The sequence below is a fragment of the Thamnophis sirtalis genome, unplaced genomic scaffold (assembly GCF_051295495.1).
Source record: "Thamnophis sirtalis isolate CommonGarterSnake01/CBP01778 unplaced genomic scaffold, rThaSir2_p1.2 scaffold_9, whole genome shotgun sequence".
Lineage (NCBI taxonomy): Eukaryota > Metazoa > Chordata > Lepidosauria > Squamata > Natricidae > Thamnophis > Thamnophis sirtalis.
In genome coordinates, this window is record NW_028261389.1 from 76,397,922 (window position 1) to 76,419,688 (window position 21,767).

The 21,767-nt window shown below is 42.1% G+C and overlaps 1 protein-coding gene across 1 annotated transcript in view; it reads left to right on the plus strand.

The window, feature by feature from the left end:
• PRKAR2B (protein kinase cAMP-dependent type II regulatory subunit beta) overlaps nt 1-16,680 on the plus strand; it is a 63,638-nt gene extending 46,958 nt beyond the window's left edge. The window contains exons 5-11 of the mRNA XM_087722328.1: nt 68-174; nt 1,463-1,616; nt 4,241-4,342; nt 7,917-7,991; nt 10,031-10,096; nt 10,557-10,695; nt 12,684-16,680. Of these exons, the coding sequence (XP_087578454.1) occupies nt 68-174; nt 1,463-1,616; nt 4,241-4,342; nt 7,917-7,991; nt 10,031-10,096; nt 10,557-10,695; nt 12,684-12,817 (777 nt within the window). The 3' untranslated portion in view covers nt 12,818-16,680. The remainder of the gene's footprint in view (nt 1-67; nt 175-1,462; nt 1,617-4,240; nt 4,343-7,916; nt 7,992-10,030; nt 10,097-10,556; nt 10,696-12,683) is intronic.
• The last annotated feature ends 5,087 nt before the right edge of the window (nt 16,681-21,767 follow it).

The window sequence follows — 21,767 nt, forward strand, 5'->3', positions numbered from 1 at the left end:
GAAAAACAAAGCGGATGATTTAATTCGCTGGTCGCTGACTGCAATAATGAAATTGATGGGTTAACAGGAGCAGATGTCTCAGGTTCTGGATGCCATGTTTGAAAAACTGGTTGAAGGAGGAGAGCACGTCATTGATCAAGGCGACGACGGGGACAACTTCTATGTAATCGATGAGTAAGTCTCTAAAGGGTTTTTGTGTGCAAAAGGGGTCGACTCGCAAAGCGTCCCTGGCCTGCTCTCGAGTTGCCATAGGAAAGCGAGGATGGGAAACCGATGAAATGGCAGCCAAAGACAGATGCACATTCCAGACTTATCTCTCTCAAGGCTGTATCCCAGGGTTACTTACAGCGGCCAGAGGGGAGTGATCTGTATAACCCCACGAAATTGCCCTGTTGGCAAATGTGATGGATGACACACCTTGGGGGGGAGAAGGGTCATAATTGGGGCCGTAAATTACATGGGGTCAGAGCTGGCTTCACTTGGGAATGTGCCGACATGAAGCTCCTAATAAATAGCTGGATTTCTTTTGAAGCTTGGCTCGAGGCTCATGATTTAATTGTCAGAACCCTGACAAAAGATTGATATTGTAATATTGTGTTGTGTAATACAGGGAGCCCTTGACTTACAACTGTTCGCTTAGCGACCGTTTGAAGTTCCTGAAAAAAGCGACTTGGGACCACTTATAACCGTGGCAGTGGTTCCACCACAAAACCGCGAAGCCCTTATCCACGCCCACATAAGTGCGGAGGGCAAATCCGCGCCTTCCAAAGCACTCAGCACCCTAACCCTAACCCTAACCCTAAAGCAAACCCCTAAACCTAATCCTAACCCTTACCTTAATTTAAATTGGCTTTTTGCCGCCGCGCTGTTTTAAAGCGCCCTTCTGTTATCGCAGCGGTGATGACGTCGCGGGGATGACGTCGCGGCTTTAGTGACACGGTTTTATCACCGCTATTTTGACGAGCGCGGTTTTGTCGTGCCACGGTGGCAGTATCCCCATGCTTGCATGGTTTACATTCAGTTGCTTGGCAACCGACTCACTGTTATGACAGTCGCAGTGTCCAGGGGCTCAATTGTTGTCATAAGTTGAGGACTACGTGTACAGAGCCTCCCTTAGATTGCAGGAATGGGGTGAAAGCTATGCTCTGTTGGGCATTTGTATGTAGGCAGATAATCCTTGACTTACAACCAGTTGCTTAAAAACCACTCAAAGTTATGCTGGAGCTTCCTCAAGAGTTATTTGTGGCCTTTTATCAAAGTTACGACGGCCATGCACACACCTCCTCCATTACGGCTCTAAGCCAAGGAGTCTCTTTCTGTGTATGTTGCAAAGTTGGTAAACCTTACAGGGAGTTTTCCCCTCAAAAGTTTGGCTGTGTGGATTTAATACTTTTTAACAATGCAGATATTGCCATTTTCCAATGCTGGCCGTCACATCTGGGTTCCATTTTGCGCTTTTCAGAGGGACTTACAACATCGTCGTGAATTGCGACGGTGTCGGAAGATGCGTTGGCACCTATGACAACCGAGGGAGTTTTGGCGAATTGGCTTTAATGTACAACACACCTCGAGCGGCTACTATCATTGCTACCTCTCCTGGCACCATTTGGGGTTTGGTGAGATATTATTATTTCCTGTTGGGTCCTTGGTGCTATCTGAGCTGGGAGGTTTTTCTTGCAGACGTTTCGTTACCAAACTAGGTAGCGTCATCAGCACCACCATAAATGATTCAAAGCAAGTGGATGATTTTCTAAATCATCATCATCTTTTAACGACCCCATAATCCCTTGCAGGGTGAAGTCTGGGCAACTGAATGGAGCTAGCGGATTGTTTACTGGCCGAATGCCCTTCCTGTTGCCAAAGCGGAGTTATATTTAGCAGATATACTGTATTTTTTGGAGTATAAGACGCACCAGAGTATAAGACACACCAAGGTTTTCAAGAGGCAAATTTAAAAAAACCTTTTTTTTGCACTGCAGACCTCCCCAAAACAGCCCCCCCCTTTTTAAAAAGGGAATGAATAGCCTTTAGGAGACTTGTAGAGTGCTCCTGGGGGGTGCCCCCCCAAACGAGCAAAATATGGTCCGTTTTTTGTGAAAACGGCCCCGTTTTTTGTCAAAAAAAAAGGGCATGCATAGCCTTTAGGAGGCTTATAGAGTGCTCCTGGGGGCTGGGGAGGGGCGTTTTTCGCTCATTTCTGCCTTCCCCAACCCCTGGAAGTCCTAAAGGCTATGCACGGCCATTTTGTTGAAGGGGGCAGGGTTTCTGGAGGCAAAAAATGCTGTATTCAGTGTATAAGATGCACCCAGATTTTCAGCCTCTTTTTTGAAAAGGTGCGTCTTATACTCCGAAAAATACGGTACTCTCATTGTACCCAGAGAGAGAAATATCTGCCTCTACCTGGGATCGAACTCACAGCCTCCTGATTGCGAGAGCTGCACCTCTAGGCCACCGCACCACTCATCTGTGCCCGTAATTCAATATGGCTCCAAAACAAGGGGAGAGTTTTGCCTGCTTCACTAGTATGAGAAATTACAAAATAATTTGAATACCGAAGAGCCCAGATATGGGTGGGTATGTGTGTTTGTTTTGTGTCACAGAATTGTTCTGACCTAGGCTTCCCCAAACCACGAACCTCCTTGTCCCGACAAAATCCCTTTTTATTAACTGACTGTGAATTCCTCTCAGTCACATCCAGCAAAGTCTTTCAAGGGTGAATTTACAGTCACAGACCTTATCTGGCTTGGAGAGCTGCCAGGCCGAGATCTTCAAAACACGATGCTATACTTGGCAAGGAGACTTTGAGAGTCACAAACCAATGAAGCGAACTAATGGTCTCCTGCAAACTCCACTCCCCTTTCGCTCCTCTTTTATTTCCCCTGGGAGGGGCCCTTCATCGTCCACCTGTGGCCTTACTCCCAATCGACCCCTGTTCTTTAGCTGTTCCCTTCGTCTGGCAACTCTGCGCATGCGCACACTGGGAACAGGCTCCAGCTGTTCTTCTGCCTCACTCATGTCTGACTCCGAAGGCAGCTGATAACTGGGATACGGCTCTGGCCACCCTCTCTGCCTCCGACACAGAGCCCTCATCCGAGCCTTCCCCAGACTCCAGGACTCCTGGCCCATGTTCCTCCCCAACTTCCTCACTGTCTGAATCCGCTGCCAACTCCACTGACTGCTGGCGGGCCATAACACAACCATGCTTCACTCCCATTTTGCTCCTCTTTTATTTCCTCTGGGAGGGGCCGTTCATCGTCCACCTGTAACTTTACTCCATGAGCACATTGGGGAACAGGCTCCAGCTGTCTTTCTGCCCCACTGAACTCTCGACTCCAAAGGCATCTGATAACCGTCAGACGGTCCTGACACAGAGCCCTCATCAGAGCCTCTCCCAGACTCCAGGACTGGCCCAGGTTCCTCCCCAACCTCCTCACTGTCAGAGTCTGCCACCAGCGGGCCACAACAAGAATCAAGAGCTTAGAAAAGGTGAAGTTTCAACCCTAAATAGCTTGCCATTTTCGGGTGGGGTTCTTTTTGGACACTCTTGCAGATCTCCCCCCCCTCCAGATTTGGATCTGTTAATATCTGGAGCTAATTGCAGCTTGTGTGCTGTCAGCTCCAGATATTGGAGAGCTTGTGTGGGAGAAAGAGGATGAGAATAGCTCCTTCCTTATAGTTCCCAGAGTATATGCTTTATAGTACAAGCATTCTGCTTTGGCTTGGCAAGATTCTGTCTATAGGTGAGGAACAACAAAGGAACAAACTTAGAGAATCTCTACAGGGATACTTTCTTACTCAATTGCTTTGAAACTCCTCAGATTTGGTACTCAACGCATTTTGACATGAAACCTTTGCCCCAGTACTCATCATTTGTTTGGTATTCAACGCACAAGCTAGAAGCTGTTTTGCTGGGTGCCTTGTGACTCACAACATTATTCCTTAACTGGAAAAATATGTTTGTTACTCATCGTTTTTGATACTCCTCATGCCTCCTGGAAATGATGAACGACGAGTACCAAGGTACCCACTGTATCTTGATTTTTAGAGCCTGACACTCAGCTGAGAATTAAAACAGTCCACTGAACATGGTTAGGCTTACACACTTGTGCAAATACACATCAGGTTCTGGACTAACCGCACCAGAGCATGTACCATTCTCTGCCAATGAAAACACTGTTTGCGCTGTCGTGAATATCTCACTTTTTAACTATTATTTATGTATCCTTCCCATTTTTTTTAGGACAGAGTAACATTTCGAAGAATCATTGTGAAAAACAACGCGAAAAAGAGAAGAATGTACGAAAATTTCATTGAGTCGTTGCCCTTCCTTAAATCTTTAGAAGTAAGTGCGGCTTACTAGAGATATTTCAGTCATTTTGTGCAGAATGGGCTGGTTGATGTCAAACAATAATGTCATATGTGCATTTACAGATTTTCTAATATAACCGACCTTCATATTAATTAATTTATTGTCATTGTACGTATATACACAGCATACCCATATCTTCTGACCCCCTTCCTCCATCCAGGAACAAAAGCCGAGACAAACGTAAATGAGAATGTTTTTTTAATAAGTCCAGACTCTCGGTGGCTAAAAGCCAAATCAACAAAGAGATAAGCACTCTGGCAGCAAGTCCTACAAACCTTGGCAGCAATGCAAACAAACTCTGGCAGCAATCCAGCCTGCCAAGTTTGTTTCTTGTTAGTCCCTAACGTTGACTTCTGCAAGAAGGGCGTGGCACAAGCAGTCCCTTTTATAATCTGGAGAGGAGCTTAATGAGCATCAGCTGAGCGTAATTACCTCCTGTAATTACGTAGTTGTTCTTGACGCCGAGTAGCCCTTCGACGGCGTGCATCCCGGAACAACTCACAGGTGGTTTCTGGATCACTCGCTCTTGTCTCCTCCTCACTGATCCAAGGCTCAGGTGCCACCTGGTGGCCAACCAGCCTCTCTGGGCCCTGCTCGGAGTCGGAACCCTGTCCAGGGTCCTCCACATCCTCCAGGGCCGACTCATAAGGCCCCACCCCTAAACCACCCAAGCGTCCACACAACAGCTTACTGATGGTGGCCCTTTAGTTCATTGTTTAGTGCAATGATAGCTCTGGGATAAAAGCTATTCAGAAGACGTGAGGTCTGAGTTTTAATCGTTCTGTATCTTCTGCCAGAAGGCAACAGTCCAAAAAGATTGTAAGCAGGATGGGAAGAATGCCTGAGAATGTTATGCAGCTTCCTCAAACAGAGAGATGCGAAGATGTCATCCAGGGCTGGTAGCTGGAGCCCGGTGATATTCTGGGCAGTTTTAATGATTCTCTGTAGAGCTTTTTTGTTGTCCGCTGCAGAGCTGCTCCCAAGCCATGCAAGAATGCCGTATGTCAGGACACTCTCAACGGTGCTGCGATAGTAGGATAGAAGTAGATGCCGAGATAAATTTATCTTCCTGAGCATTCTCAGGAACTACAGCCTCTTCTGTGCCTTCTTCACGAACATGTTAGCATTCATAGTCCATGGGAGGTCCTCCGAGATATGCTGTATTTTTCAGAGTATAAGACGCACCTTTTCCCCTCCTAAAAAGATGTGGAGACTCGAGAAAGAGTGCAGAGAAGAGCAACAAAGACAATTAGGGGACTGGAGGCTAAAACATGTGAAGAACATTTGCAGGAACTGGGTAGGTCTAGTTTAATGAAAAGAAAGACTAGGGGAGACAGGATAGCAGTCTTCCAATATCTCAGGGGTTGCCACAAAGAAGAGGGAGTCAAGCTATTCTCCAAGGCACCTGAGGGTAGAACAAGAAGCAATGGGTGGAAACTAATCAAGGAGAGAAGCAATTTAGAACTGCGGAGAAATTTCCTGACAGTCAGAACAATCAATCAGTGGAACAACTTGCCTCCAGAAGTTGTGAATGCCCCAACACTGGAAGTCTTTAAGAAGATTTGGATAGCCATTTGTCTGAAACGGTATAGGGTTTCCTGCCTAGACAGGGGGTTGGACTAGAAGACCTCCAAGGTCCCTTCCAACTCTGCTATTGTATTGCATTGCATTGCATTTTAAAAGAGCATGGAAATGTTGGTGCTCCTTAATACACTGAATATAGCCATTTTTGGCTTCCCAAAGCCCCAACCCCGCATCCCATTTTTGCAAAAAACGGAGGTGTTTTTGATTTTCCCCAGCCTCCAGCAACACTGCAGACTTCAGCAGGGCTGGGGGAAGGCAAAAAATCCCCCCGCTTTTGAGAAAAACAGCCCGCTTTCTGCAAAAACAATGTTTTTTCCTTCCCCTGCTGAAGCTGAAGAGTGCTCCTGGGGGATGGGGAGTACAAAAAACTTTTTCTTTCTTACCTCATCTAAATCTTGGTGCATCTTATACACCAGTGCATCTTCTAGTCCGAAAAAATATGGTAAATGCCCAGAAATTTAAAACTACCAACCTTCTGCACCTCCTCGCCGTTTATGTACAATGGTAAATGTACATCTCTCTTCCTCCTGAAGTCAGTTGTAAGTTCTTTTGTTGTTTTTTGTGTGTGTTGAGTGTAAGATTATTTTCTTTACACCACAATCTCAGCCCTTGTACTTCCTTTCTATAAGCAGACTCATTGTTCTTATTAATGGTCCCACCACTGTCGTGTCATCCGCAAATTCATATAATTCAGTTCTGTTGTTTGGGAAGGAAAAACAACTTGCCTTTGTAAATCATACCTGTTTTTATTATCGAGGGCTAACGGAGCCAGAGTAGCTACTCCCGATTGAATCTCGGGAGGTTGTAACAACAGGTAGTCCTCGAATTACGAACATAATTGAGCCCAGCATGTATGTTGCTAAGCGAGACATTTGCTCAGTGAATTGTACCCTGTTTTATGAGTTTTCTCGCCGCAGATATTAAGCGAATCACTGCAGTTATTGAGTTAGTAACACGGCTGTTGAATCTGGCTCCCAAATCGATTTTCCTTGTCAGAAGGTCGCAAAAGGTGATTCCATGACCCCAGGACACTGTCATAAATATAATTCGGTTGGCAAGTGTCTGAATTTTGATCACATGACTGTGGGGAGGCTGCAACAGTCATTAAGTGTGAAAAACGGTCATACGTCTGTGCCATTGTAACTTTGGACCGTCGCTAAATGAACCGTTGTAAGTTGAGGACTACCTGTATAGACATAGATATATCTTGATTCTGGCGAATAAATATTTCTTAATGCGTATCTCTAAATATATACTAAACTACCATCTAGTGAATGTTGTTCCTTTCTCTGAGGAACTTGTATTATTGTAGTTTTATTTTCAATTGCTAAATTCCAAACATAATTGCAAAAAAAAAAAAAACCATGCAAGTATTTCTCTTGGAGTAATTTCTACCAAAAAGAATAAATGTACCTTCATTTTTCAACTTAAATAGCTGTGACTTTGCTGTGTCTTAATTGAATTTCTCCTTTTGTTTTCTAAACGTAAAATATCAGCAGACTAATATGTTTGCCACCGTGACTCTTCATATTTTTCTAAACAGACTCTTAAATATATTATTATGACTAGGTTTATTAGAACATGGGTTCCGAAATGGAATTTAGCATGACATTTGAAACCAATGTAAAAAATAAAATGAAAAGCAAAACTTTGGAATCTTATGTCGGAGCACAGCTTCAAAACAAATTAAGAGTATCACAGCATGTAACAGCAATAATGACGATTTCCATTACATTGGTGAGATCAGAGGTGGGTTGCTCTCTGTTCAGTCCGGATTGGATGAACAGGTAGTGGCAGCGGTAGGAGGCTCCGCCCACCCGCCCACGCAGAAGCGGCGCATGAGCAAACCGGTAGTAAAAAAATTGGCAACCCACCACTGGGTGATGAAATATGTGTGTGTATATATGATATGAAATATGTGTGTATATATATTTACAAAAACTCTCTTATTTTCTGTTTTAAGCTTTCTGAACGTTTGAAAGTGGTGGACGTGATAGGTACCAAAATATATAAAGACGGGGAACAAATAATTGTTCAGGTAATTTACTTCATTGTTCTACGTGTTTATTATTCTGTTATTCTCTAGTTATTTAAGAGCACAATGACTTATTGTTATAAAGGATTTTCTGAGGCAAAACCACCTGAAAAACAGTGATCAAAAGCTTTTTTTCCTCTTTCCTTTTTCATGTCCACTCCTTCCCTTTTCAAAAAGAGATAATGATGATGGCATTCCCTAACACCTGGATTTTCAGAAGGTAGCTTATTCTAACTCTCTTGAGTTAAGAGATATTAAGGGGTGGTTGAGGCACAACCTTGTTTAACTCCCCTGTAGAGAAACTGTTGGACCTACCACAACTTAAATCTCTTTTAAAAGAAAAACCTGGCTTCATTTGTTGAGAAAGGTATAGTTTACATTAGAACTTCTGTTTATATACAGCACCGCAGAACAAGGAGTACAGTCACCATGTGCTTTACTGCTCAACTGAAACAGGAAAATCTACTTAGAACAAAAGAGCATAGTGTGTATACCGTAGCTCCAAACTTGTAAACACTGCCATCTACTGGCTGAATACTACTGTAATTGTTCAACAGAAGTGCATTCCAACAATGAAGTCCAACAGTTTATTAGAGATGAAGTATATTGCAGTAGTGCAAAACCAAAACTGAAAATCACACACCAAAATCTCTAGCGTTTCCTTCCCTTAAATGTCTCTCATTGCCCAAAGCAGAGTAACCAATCAGGTTTTATGGAGCCGAGGTGGCGCAGTGGTTAGGGTGCAGTACTGCAGGCCATTTCAGCTGACTGTTATCTGCAGTTCAGCGGTTCAAATCTCACCGGCTCAGGGTTGACTCAGCCTTCCGTCCTTCCAAGGTGGGTGAAATGAGGACCCAGACTGGGGGGGCGATATGCTGACTCTGTAAACCACTTAGAGAGGGCTGAAAGCCCTATGAAGCGGTATATAAGTCTAACTGCTATTGCTATTAAGGCAAGATGTCTTCATAACGGTCACTCCAAGTATAGTTTGGTACGCGGCTCCTTCCTTCTTCCCGCTGGGTGACCTTGAGACAGCCCCTCAAGGTGATATAGTGCTTACTTTTGTTTCCCCAAGCATTTAATGACCGTTCAATGTTACAACAGCACTGAAAAAAGTGACGGACGACCATTTTTCTCACAAAATGGGGCAGCATCTCCATGGTCACATGATCAAAATGGTTCCACCACAAATGCGCGAAAGAAAAAGCGCGCCTGACTAAACCGCGGTGACAAAACCGCGCCGACAAAACTGCACCGACGCATGAGCGCTGAAGCGCGCCGACAACAGTGCACCGACAGAAGCGTGCTGTAACCCTAACCCTAAACCAAACCCTAAACCTAAACCTAACCCTAAACCTAGCCCTAAACCTAACCCTAAACCTAACCCTAAACCTAACCCTAAACCTTACCTTAACTTAAATCGCGCTTCTGTCGGTGCGCTTTTGTCGGCGTGCTTTTGACATCGTGGTTTTAGCGCTGCGGTTTTGTCGGCGCGCTTTTGTCGTTCGCGCATTTGTCGGGTCATGGATCAAAATTCAGATGCTTGGAAATTGGTTCATACTTATGACCATTGCAGTGTCCCAGGGTCATGTGATCAGCTTCTATAACGTTCTGGCAATCAAACTCCATGCGAAATCCAGATTCACTTAACAGCTATGTCGCTCGCTTAACAAATGCAATGGTTCACTTAACAACTATGGCAAGAAGAGTCATAAAACGGATCAAACTCACGAGAAATATTTCACTCAGCAGCATAAATTTTGGACTCAATTATGGTCGTAATTCGAGGACTACCTGTAATTACCAAATGACTAATTAGTAGAGAAGGTACACTTCTGAATACTTTTTATTCAGTGCCTGCTAAATTTCTTCAAGTGCCTGCAATAATATTACTATTATTTTATTTGTACCATTTCTGAGAATTAACTGATCGATCGATTGATTTGGGGATATTTTTAAAAAAAGTTTCTACTTAAAAAAACAACGCTGGAATTATTAAAGAATTGTCTTTTTATGTTTTTATTATTCTCAACTCTCTGTAGGGAGACACGGCGGACAGTTTCTATATTGTCGAATCTGGAGAAGTGAAAATTACGATGAAAAGAAAGGTACCATCCCTCAAGAAGTAAAAAAATGGTTTTCAGTCGACTCGGTTAGATCAATGCCGATTAAAAATAATATAATAATGCATTAATTTATTGATAAAATCATTTATCAATTAAATTGGCGGCGGGGTTCCAAATCTTTTCCTCCCGGGTCTATGTGCACGCACACTGCGCTCAAAGACCGCCCTCGGTGTCAGCGCTGGTGAGCTGAGCTGTTGTTTACCTCAGCTGAGGCGCGGCAATATAGGACAGGGAACGGCGGGGGTGAGGGAGGGCAGGGCCAACCAGAGGTGATATTTGCCGGTTCTCCAAACGACTCAAAATATCCGCCAGCAGTTCACCAGAACCGGTGCGAACCGGCTGAATACCGCTTCTGAATTAAATAATAAAATGGATTTTTATCTTGGCTGCATTGAGGTAAATGTTTGTGTGTTTCGTTTTTGTTTTTTGTTTTACTTCCCAGGGCAAACAAGACATAGATGGAAACGAAGCGGTGGAAATCGCCCGCTATACCAGAGGGCAGTATTTTGGCGAATTGGCGCTTGTAACGAACAAACCTCGAGCTGCTTCGGCCTTCGCCCTTGGCACCGTCAAGTGCTTAAGTAAGGCAGAGGGCTTGCATTTTGGAACATAAGTTTGTTTCTGGTTTGGGGTAGCCTTTTTTTAATTAAAAAAAGTCGACATAACAATTAAAAAAGAACGTTTATACAGAAACAAACGAAGCAAACAGATTGAATATCAGAATCAGAATAGAGCTGGAAGAGACCTTGGAGGTCTACTAGTCCAGCCCCTGTTCAAGCAGGAGACCCTGTACCATTTCAAGACAGGTAGCTGTCCAGTCTCTTCTTAAAAACCTCCAGTGACATTCAATCAATCAATCAATCAATCAATCAATCAGAATAGAGCTGGAAGGGACCCTGGAGATCTTCTAGACCAGCCCCCTGCTCAAGCAGGAGACCTATACCATTTCAGATGAATGAATGACCAGCCACTTTTTAAAATCCTCCAATGATAAAGCACCCACAACTTCTGGAGGCCAGCTGTTCCACTGGTTAACTGTCCTCACTGTTAGGAAGTTTCTGCTCAATTCCAGGTTGCTTCTCCCTTTGGTTAGTTTCCAACCATTGTTTCTTGTCCTGCCCTCTGATGCTTCGGAAAATAAGTTGACCCCCCTCTTCTTTGTGGCAGCCCCTCAAATACCGGAATACTGCTATTACGTTCCCCCTAGTTCTTTTTTTCTCTAAACTAGCCCAACCCAATTCCTCCAACCATTCATCATATGTTTTAGTCTCCACTACCTGATAAAACTGGTGCTGCCCCGATATTTATTCATCCCAATCCTCCTCCCATGAACATCACTCCAATTTCTAATATTGGATTTTCCCCCTTACCAGAGGGAGCCCTCTTGTGGAGTACTGTGAAGCCGTTAGCATGGCAACTCCACAGCGCTGTACAGTAGGAGCCATTTTATGGAAGTATGGTAGAAGCCGTTTTAAGGCACAACAGGCTGTATCTTAACAGAACACGCCCCCCCCCCCAGGGGTGTCTTACCCCCACAGTGTTTGTTTCTAGAGGGTAAGCAATTTGGTTGAAATTGCTCAAGGCATTCCAGAGTTATGCTGGAACATACACACAGCCTTTTGTGTGTGTGTATATCTGTCTGTCTGTCTGTCTGTCTGTCTCTCTCTCTGTATATATGGGTGTAGGTATGCTGGTCTTGTTGTATTTGGGTCTTTTCCCATGTATCTCAATCTCAATCTTACACAGGAAATAAATACAAATACAAATACAATATATATATATAGTTATATAGTTATATAGTTATATGGTTATATGGTTATATGGTTATATGGTTATATGGTTATATGGTTATATGGTTATATAATTAGTTACATAGTTAGTTATATAGTTAGTTATATAGTTATATAGTTATATAGTTATATAGTTATATAGTTATATAGTTATATAGTTATATAGTTATATAGTTATATAGTTATATAGTTATATAGTTATATAGTTATATAGTTATATAGTTATATAGTTATATAGTTATATAGTTATATAGTTATATAGTTATATAGTTATATAGTTATATAGTTATATAGTTATATATTTAACAGCACAAATGCAACACAAATGTAACAAGGCAACATAAAAAAAAAGGCTTTCTGCCTGGATGGCTCCCAGAGTGAGTCGATAGACAGACAAGGGAAGCAGTATGCTCCCTCCCATATTTGGGCATACCAGGGGTTGTGACACAATATGTACCTATTTCCCTGGCTTAGCTGATAAAGGAGGAGAGCCTGTGGCTTAGTGGCTAACACAACTGCCTAATATGTAATACAGCCCAGGTTCGATTCCCAGTAAGGGTATGGCTAGCTGACGAGAGCTAAATAGCTTGAAATAGATCTATACTAGTCTCCCTTTATTTATTTATCAGCACAAATGCAACACACACACACACACACACACACACACACATATATATTTACAATTTCATAGAACAAAATTTGTCCTTAGAAATAATTCACTTTCCTGCCCGCCCCGTGGTGTATCTGCATGTAATTTCTCTCCCTTTTTAATATTTTAGTTATGGATGTACAAGCTTTTGAAAGGCTATTGGGACCTTGCATGGAAATTATGAAAAGGAACATCGCCAACTACGAAGAGCAACTGGTGGCTCTGTTTGGAACGAACATGGATATTTCTGAGCCCAGCGCATGAAGAAGGGAGCCGCGCGACCTGTGTGCAACAAATAGCACATTAGTGGTTAGTTCCACTGACCACACACCTTATCTTCCTATAGATGCTAAGCATTGTTCTTGGTTTTACAGGGGCTTCGATTCCTCTTGCGCCCCTGTCTCAACTATTTTTATTTGCCTTTTTTTTCCTTCTGTACAGAGTCATTCAGATTTATCGGTACGTGGAATAGACAGGTTATTCGATGCCTCCCCCCCCCCTTTAAAAGCTTTCGGTCCGCCAGCATTTCAGCTTTCCAAGAACACCAGGTTCAAAACGCCTTCGGTGGCAATGCACAAGCTTCCACAGGTAGTCCCTGACCTACCAGAGAGTTCATTTAGTGACCTTCCAGAGTTACAATGGCACTGAAATAGTAGCCGGATCATTTTTCACATTTGCGACCATTGTCATGGGGATTAACCTTCAGATGCTTGACAACCGACTCGCATTTATGGCGGTTGCAGTGTCCCGGGAGGGGGGGGGAATGTCATGTGACCACTTTGCGTGGCCTTCCGGCAAGCAGATTCAACTTATTTAACAACTGTGTTACTAATTTAACAACTGCAGTGATTCGCCTAACTTAACAACATAAATTCTGGGCTCAATTGTGCTCGTATGTTGAGGACTACCTGTGATCTCGGTCATCCAGTTCGTGGTTGTCCCAAATGTGTTTTTTTCAAAAGTCAACTGGACTTTTTTTTTCCTGAAGACGTTTTGCTTCTCCTCCAAGAAGCTTCCTCGGTTCTAACAAGCACAGTTGCCTTTTGAAAAATCCCCTTTGGGATATGTCATTTAGGAAGTCCAAGATACACAGTATTGCAATGTAAAAAATATGTGCAAACCGACGTCTTTTTTTTATTTTAAGTTGTCTTAATTGCGAGTCGCTTCCTGAAATTTAACAGGTTCGCGAATAAATCTCCTTTTCTTTTAGCAAAAATGGCCAGTGCCATTTTCAGAAATAAAGGCCCAGATTTCATCTGAGCATCTCTTTTAACACAATATTGCAGAAGTTTTGCGGATCAAACCCGTTCCCAGTGTGAGTACGGGGTTTTTTGTGTGTGTGTGTGTAAATTATCCCAGAATCTCATTTGGAAGGTATGGCAGAAATAAATAAATTTTCATTTTTGTCCACATGTCCAATGAATTGTGAATAGGTTAAGGTTGTTTAGGGGTACTCGAGTGTACGAACGCGGTCTAGGAGAATTTAGATTGTACGTATTTTGATTTGAATCGGTATTGAAGGTGGCATTTATATAAAGATTTGAACAAATGTATTTGAGGGTGGGGTGGGAAACGATAAAAGCATGGCCTTCTTGTGTTCTGGGTAAATTTTATGACCTCTGTCTGGTCTCCGTCTGTCTGATTATTTGTCCTTTTTTTACACCAAGAATGTTTTATAAGATTTCGTCTCGTCTCTCGATGAAGGAGGCTTGTATACAACCCTTCCAGAATGTGGGAGGTTTATGATGATGCTGTATAGTTTTTCTTGCTGTTGTACTTAAACTGTAGATGTACTGTTTTCACACCCGAGAACCATTGTTACCTGTGCACTGGTGAAAAGGCAACAAAAAAATGATTTAATAAGGGACTCATTGTCGCATTTCAACAGGCAGCGTTTGCCCTTGAATTCAGCAAACCTCCTACTACACGGATACACCCAGTAGTAGTCTGATTTCACGGAATAACACCCAGTATCAATACGGAAGGTTGATCTTGGTTGCCTTTTGAGGCTGTTCTTCACTATCCTTTCTTGGTTCTTCCTAGGGGATTCCCGTTCAATTACAGGTCGTCCTCGACTTACGACAGCTCACTTAGTGATGTTTCGGAGTTACAACAGCCCTGAAAAAAGGGAGTTGCGGCTGTTTTTTCCACACTGATGATAGTTGCAGCATCCCCAAGATCATGTGAATAAAATTCAGATGCTTAGCAACCGACTCGTACTTACGACGGTTGCAATGTTCTGGGGTCACGTGATCCCTTTTGCGACCTTAACGGGGAAGCCAGATTCACTTAACGACCGTGCTAATAATTGAATAACTGCAGCGATTCGTTTCACCAAAGTGGCAGGAATAAGTCGTAAAATGGGTCAAAGGGAACTCACATTTATGACAGTTGCAGTACCCCCTTTAGTGACCGTCTGACAAGCAAAGTCAATGGGGAAGCCAGATTCGCTTAACCAACCGTGCTACTAACGTGACAACTGCAGTGATTCGCTTAACGACCGTGGCAAACAAATGTCATAACATGGGGCAAGACTCGCTTTAAAAAATTTGGAAATTTCAGGTTCAATGGTGATCACGAAGCGAGGACTTACAATTATAGGGTCTAACTTTCACTTTTGACTCTGTCAGTCAGACTGTCATGCCAAAATTTAACTAGATTGGTTCAAAATTACCATAAGGGAAAGTTAAGAGCTTATTTCAGTCTTCCTTTGGGGGAAAAATATGTCAATGCATATTCTTTCAACTAAATGTAATGTTTAAAACAGATGGCATGGAGTTTCTTCCTTCTTGCCTGGAAGAAAAAAATGGTATTTGCTATCAAATACAATGGATGGTAATGTAACAGAATGATAGAAGCGAATAACCTTCCCTTCTATTAACCTTGGAAGGGGCCTCAGAGGTCTTCTAGTCCAACCCCCTGCTTAGGCAGGAATCCCTATACCATTTCTGACAATTAGTTGTCTAATCTCTTCTTAAAAACTTCCAGTGTTGGAGCATTCACAACTTCTGGAGGCAAGTTGTTCCACTGATTAATTGTTCTCAAAAGTTTCTCCTTAGTTCTAGGTAGCTTGATTAGTTTCCACCCATTGCTTCTTGTCCTACCCTCAGGTGCCTTGGAGAATAGTTTCACTCCAGTGGTGGGATTCAAATAATTTAACAACCGGTTCTCTGCCCTAATGGCCAGCTGGGTAGGCGGGGCTCAGTGGTCACATGACAGGGTGGGTGTGGCCAACTCAACGTCATTCCCATCGATGGGCGCTTCACCTTAACTCTTACAATGTAATTAGGTTTAACCAGAGAGGCAGTTTCTGTAAACAGGGAAATTGAGGTTAGGCTAGAAACAACACCAGAATGTTTCCTTTCTGCCTTCCTTACAGGATTAGCCCTGTAAAGTGGGGAAAAACAAAAGGAGATTTCTTCCAACAACCGGTTCTCCGAACTGCCTGGAAAGTTAACAACCGGTTCTCCCGGATAGGTGCGAACCGGTTGAATCCCACCACTGTTTCACTCCCTCTTCTTTGGGGCAGCCCCTGAGATATTGGAAGACTGCTATCATGTCTCCCCTCGTCCATCTTTTCATTAAACTAGACATACCCCAATTCCAGCAACCTGTTTATTAAATAGTTAGCAAATTGGTTCGGGAAAGTCCTTATACGACAGTATTATATGCTTTATATCATACAGGATGATATAAAGGTGACAACATTTTTATATAATCTTGATAAAAGTATTTTCAATTGATTGGAAAAAGTTCTTGTGTTATAGTTTGGAGGGAATAATTAGATAAGAAGGTAATCTATATGGTCACTTTTTTCTATGAACACACTGGCACACATTTAAAAATAAATAAAATTCTGATTAGGCAGCTAAGTTGGTTGGGCCTCGATCCAGAGAACTATGCAATCAGTTTAAAAGGCTAAGGAAAGTTTTAGAAGGATGTTCATTCTAAAATAAAAAAGAAACTTGTTGTACGGAACAAATTTCTTTTAAAAGAGATCTTCAAATAACTTCTGATGAAGCCCGAAGGTGATTTTCAAAAGAAAAACACTTTAAGAAATTATTATTTAAATTCCCTGGTTCCTATTCATATATATATATATATATATATATATATATATATATATATATATATATATATATAATTTATTATTATTATATATATATATTATTTATTTCTTAAATAATAAATTTCATATATATATATATATATATATATATATATATATATATATATATATATATATATATATATATATATATATATATATATATATATATATATATATATATATATATATTCCTAGAGCCAGGAATGACTAGCACCTATGTGTGAGGGGAACCTTTACCTTTATATTACTTTTATAAATAACTCAAGGTGGAAAACATACTGCCTTGACTTCCAGTCCAAATGTCTACGGGTTCAACCCAGATTAAAAAAAAAACCAAAATCAAACCTTTACATCTCTATTAAAAAGGGTGGCTAAGACTTTGAGCTTGTCGATCAGAAAGGCCGGCGGTTCAAATCCCTAGTACAGATCTAGGCGGGTTGGACTAGATGACCTCCAAGGTCCCTTCCAACTCTTGTTACTGATCTCCGAAACCGGAGGCAGAGAAGGTTAACCTGTAACTTTGAGAAACTGAACGTAAAAGTCGTTACCGAACTAAAGGAAAGCAAAAGACTTCATATCTTTTTGGACTAGGCAAAAGTGGATCAGCTTCCATTAACTACACAAGTTTTTCCCGTCTGTGGTTTTCAGTGAGCTTAGTTTAATTATTTGTACTGTGCTACAAAATTCAGTGAAGTTTAGGCATTATTTTGATCTACGTATGTATATATGTCCGCGCACCCTGTTTTATTTTAAGAGCGTTATAATCCCTTCTGCACATTATCCGTGGGAGCAGGAGTACAAGAGGGGAGGGGGGGGATTATCTTGAAAATATTCTCCCTTGCCGAAGAAAACCCTCTGTTTGTGTGTCACTCCTGTTTCCCGATGTTCTGTCTTTTTAACTGAGGCCTCTTTTTTATGGTACCTCTGAATTGTGAAATTTACAATGCACAAACTTAATAAAATAACTTTTGAATACAGAATGATCTTGTCGTGAGTCTGTGGCTCAGATGTTTCACCTAAGCACTAAGAGCGCATACTGGCTTTTGCAATGAAACCCAAGGATGATGGAGCAGGGGTGAAATGCTCCGAAGTCACGCAGGCGCACCGCAGGCACGAAGAAGCCTCTTCTTAGCCTGCAAAGGTAAGTAGAATACCTGGGGGGGTGGGGGTGGGAGAACAGCTGTGCCGCGCGATTTAGATTCTCCCGAACCAGTACTTTAAAAATGCTTTAAAAAGTTCCAATGATCAGCTGTGCCACGCGATTTCTAGCGAATATAAGTGGCACAGCACAGCTGATTGTTGTGAACCGGTAGCATTTTTTATTTATTATTTTATTTATTTATTTATTTTTAATTTATTTTTTATTTTATCAATTTCATATATACATTTACAATTATATGATCTCATAACTGTTATTAATAATATGTATTTATAACAATTTTTCCCTACAGTTGACAATATACTTGAAGATTGCTTTTTTAACATCCCATAGATCCATCTTATCTTACAACGGTCCTACTTCTTCTTCCCTCCCTCCCTCTTTCCTTCCCTCGTTTCTTCTCTCCTACTCCCCTTCCTTCCCTCCTTCCTTCCCCTTCCCTCCTTCTCTCCTTCCCTCCTTCCTTCCCTCCTTTCTTTTCTCCTTTCCCCCTTCCTTTCCTCCTTCCTTCCCCCCTTCCTTCTCTCCTACATTCCCTCCTTCCCTCCCTCCTTTCTTCTCTCCTTCCTTCCCTCCTTCCTTCCCTCCTTCCTTCTCTCCTTCCTTCCCTCCCTCCTTCCTACCCCCCTTTCTTCTCTTTCTTCTCTCCTTCCTTCCTCCTCTCCTTTCCCTTCTCTCCTTCCCCTTCCTCCCCTTTACCCTTCCCCTCTTCTTCCCATTCCTCCCCTCTTTCCTACTCTTACATTCCCTCCCATTCTTCCTCTGCCTTTCCCTTTCTCCTATTCCTCTCCTTTCTCCTCTTCTTCCTATCTTTCCTTCTACTCTTCCCTCCATCCACTCTATCCGTTGTTGTGTTTACATATTCTTGTAAAAAAATAAAAAAAAAAGTGGCACAGCACAGCTGATTGTTGTGAACCAGTAGCATTTTTTACTACCGTTTCAGGCTAACTGGCCCGAACTGGTAGCATTTCACCCCTGTGATAAAGAGTCTTAAGGACGGATATTTAAACAACGCACCATTAGGCTTGAAGGAATTATGTTAGATTTTTTTTTTAATTAGGACTCCCTCTGCTGGATTTGATTACTGAACACAATCTGAATAATAACATCGGCAGCAGTTGTCTTCCGCAGTGATATTTCTTCAGAATGGATGGCCCGTATGGAATGATGTTAGTTTTAAAAAATGCCGAAGAACACACAACCATCTGAAGCTGTATTTAGCAAATTTGTGGGTTTTTTTGCTCTCCTGGAACCAGATGCCTGCCGAAAAGGAGAATTATTGTCTTTATTACTCAACCGGTTAGCAGTGTTGCTGAACAAAATTAGCTATGTTGCGTATTCCTAGCCAGCTAAAAATGGAATTGTTTTTGGATGTACTGTGGTGGAATGTAGTAAGATGGATTTCCTGGGGAAAGAAGAGTTGCAACGAAATAAGAAATAAGAGGCAACTAGTGTCCATGTTTTTGAGTTTTTTTTTAAATAGATCTGATCATTTTATCAAAGAACAATTAAGTATGGAAGACTCCAGTATTTCGTTTGATGAGGGAGAATTTATTTTCTTTTTCATCCTGTTAATGGCTTTTATTCTGTCGTCTTATTTCTTTCCCAAAGGACTGAAAAGGCCTTGGAAGTTTTGTTTTGCCATTTTGTAGATTGTTTTTCCTCCCATTGTTATATCCTTTTCAGATGGAATCAGAGCTACGGGACACTCCTTGTCACTGTAGAGAAATAAACATTACAGACATAAGCCAGATAAAATCTTGGTTTATTTTATTTAAGCCATCTAGCACATGTTTAAGAGGGGTTTTTTTAAATAGTCAAACACAATTCATACATGAATAATTTATCATTCTGTGCCAATGAGGAGTAAAGTACGTTTTGACGTGTTTTTGTTTAGATGGGTTTAAACATCCTGGGTCCAACTTCCTTCTAACTTAACAGCCTAGTAGAGGCTCCTTAAAGTTCATTGCTCTAAAAATAAATGAAGCTGCATTGGGCATAATGTGCCCTCTCTCTCCATTGTGTTTTGACTTTAATAGCTCAGTGACTTTGTACTCTGCCGTATTTGGCTTGCAAACAAGTCAAGATTTTCTTTCTTGTTAACTCAGTATCTGAAAAGGTTGCCTGTTTATTTAGCAGGCTGTAAAATGAATTACGTTTTAGAAAATACAATTATTTCAGGATGCAGAGCTGGTCTGATTTCAGATGCTTCTGCTGTTGGGAGGAGAGCACCTTTCTGGGGGGGGGGGGGGGAATCCAGCTTTTAAGACTAGAAATAATCAGGATAAGCCAGAGGCGCAGATTCTCTGTGGGCTGCAAAAACACTTCAAGAAGAAGTGAATAGATTTTATTTTACAATGCATGTTCATCCCAAATGCAAGTGGTACTTTTATACTCCTTTAGTTCTTGCTTCAAGAATCACATTTCTTATGTGGGGGTCCTTTAGAGCTGTTGGAAGAAATGCCTATCTGGGTTCAGTTCCAAATGGGGAAAAAGACACTGGAAACATGCAGACTGCTTGGAAAGATGGTTTTAATGGTGGACAGGACCACATGGTTTGAGGGTCTGAACAGAAAAGGGGGATCACATGCTTCCAGATGTTGGGTGAAGAAGTAAAGAGAGAGAAAAGAAGAGTTCCTGGGTTTTTATACTATGTTTTATACCTGTTCCTGTGTAAGAACTGTATTCCGATTGGTTGTCATACTCTCAGGGATGGGAGGTCTTAGCTAACTTTGTAGGTTGTATGTCTTTGAGTCCCAAGCTTGGTTGAGTTCCCAGATGCCATGTGGTGAATTTCTATAGAAGGCTAATCCTATCTTTGTTATGTAAACTAGCTCAGGGTCCCTAATAGCCCATTGACAACGGTGGGGGGGCTATGAAGAGCGAGTCTTGTTTCCTGCCTAAAAACATGTTTCTCCATTTCTGATCCAGGGAAATATAATATTCTGCCTTTTCAATATTTTCCAGGATATTTCATTTTTCTAGGAGCAGGGTGGATTCTAATGCTACGCATTCCAGACAGGATTAAAACCCCAAGGAAGCCAGCATCTAGTATTAATTTACATTTGTTAAACAAGATTTTTTTTTTTAAAAAAAACCCAACTCATTACTGGCCTTGAGCTAGACAAACGAATTAAAATCAAATAACAGAATACACAAAACAAGCCTCTTAAATTACAAAACGCTGTAGAACAAACTGTATTAAAAACTACCCAGAATCACAGATGCTTCACCATTAAACCATCTTTCCAATCAGCTACCATGTTCCTAGTGTCTTTGCTCCCCACTTGGGACAGGACCCGATGGATATTTTCTTCGGGGGGGGGGTGCAAAACCCACTTTCCACGCTTAGCCATGAAACCTGGGTCTTGATTGTGGTCATAAATCGAGGATTAGGTGAATAGGATTCTACAATGAAGCTGCTTCCTGGAGGGAAATTTTTTCCAAAGGCTCAGGCTCATTGAAATCCTGCAATTTTCCAAGCCCCACGTTTTTTCCAAAAATTAAGAGAAGTCCCCCAGTTTGCAAAAACATTAAAACCCAACCCGTCCATTCCCCACTTTTCCTGGAGGGCCACAACCAGCTGGAGATAGAAATACACGTGTCCCTAAGATTCTTGTTTACTAATGCCCAAGAGCTTTCTGGGAGTTGTTGTCCTTCCACTCAGTATCGGGCGTTCCTTGAAGAAGAGAGAAAACAACAACGCCCATAACCCCCTTCGGCTCAGGGAGGGCGGGCCAACGTCCATTTATCAAATGCCTCGTTCAGCTTGACTGGCTCCCCTGCAAGCCAATCGAGCGCGCGGAAGGCATCAAAACAAGTCTTGTTTTTCTTCAGCTGGGCCCTGACGGGCAGCGCCGTTATCCAATGAGCGGGAAGAACCCCCGCGACGGGCGTCCCCGCCAGCCATTCAGAGGCCGAGCCCGATGGAAAAGGGGCGGCGA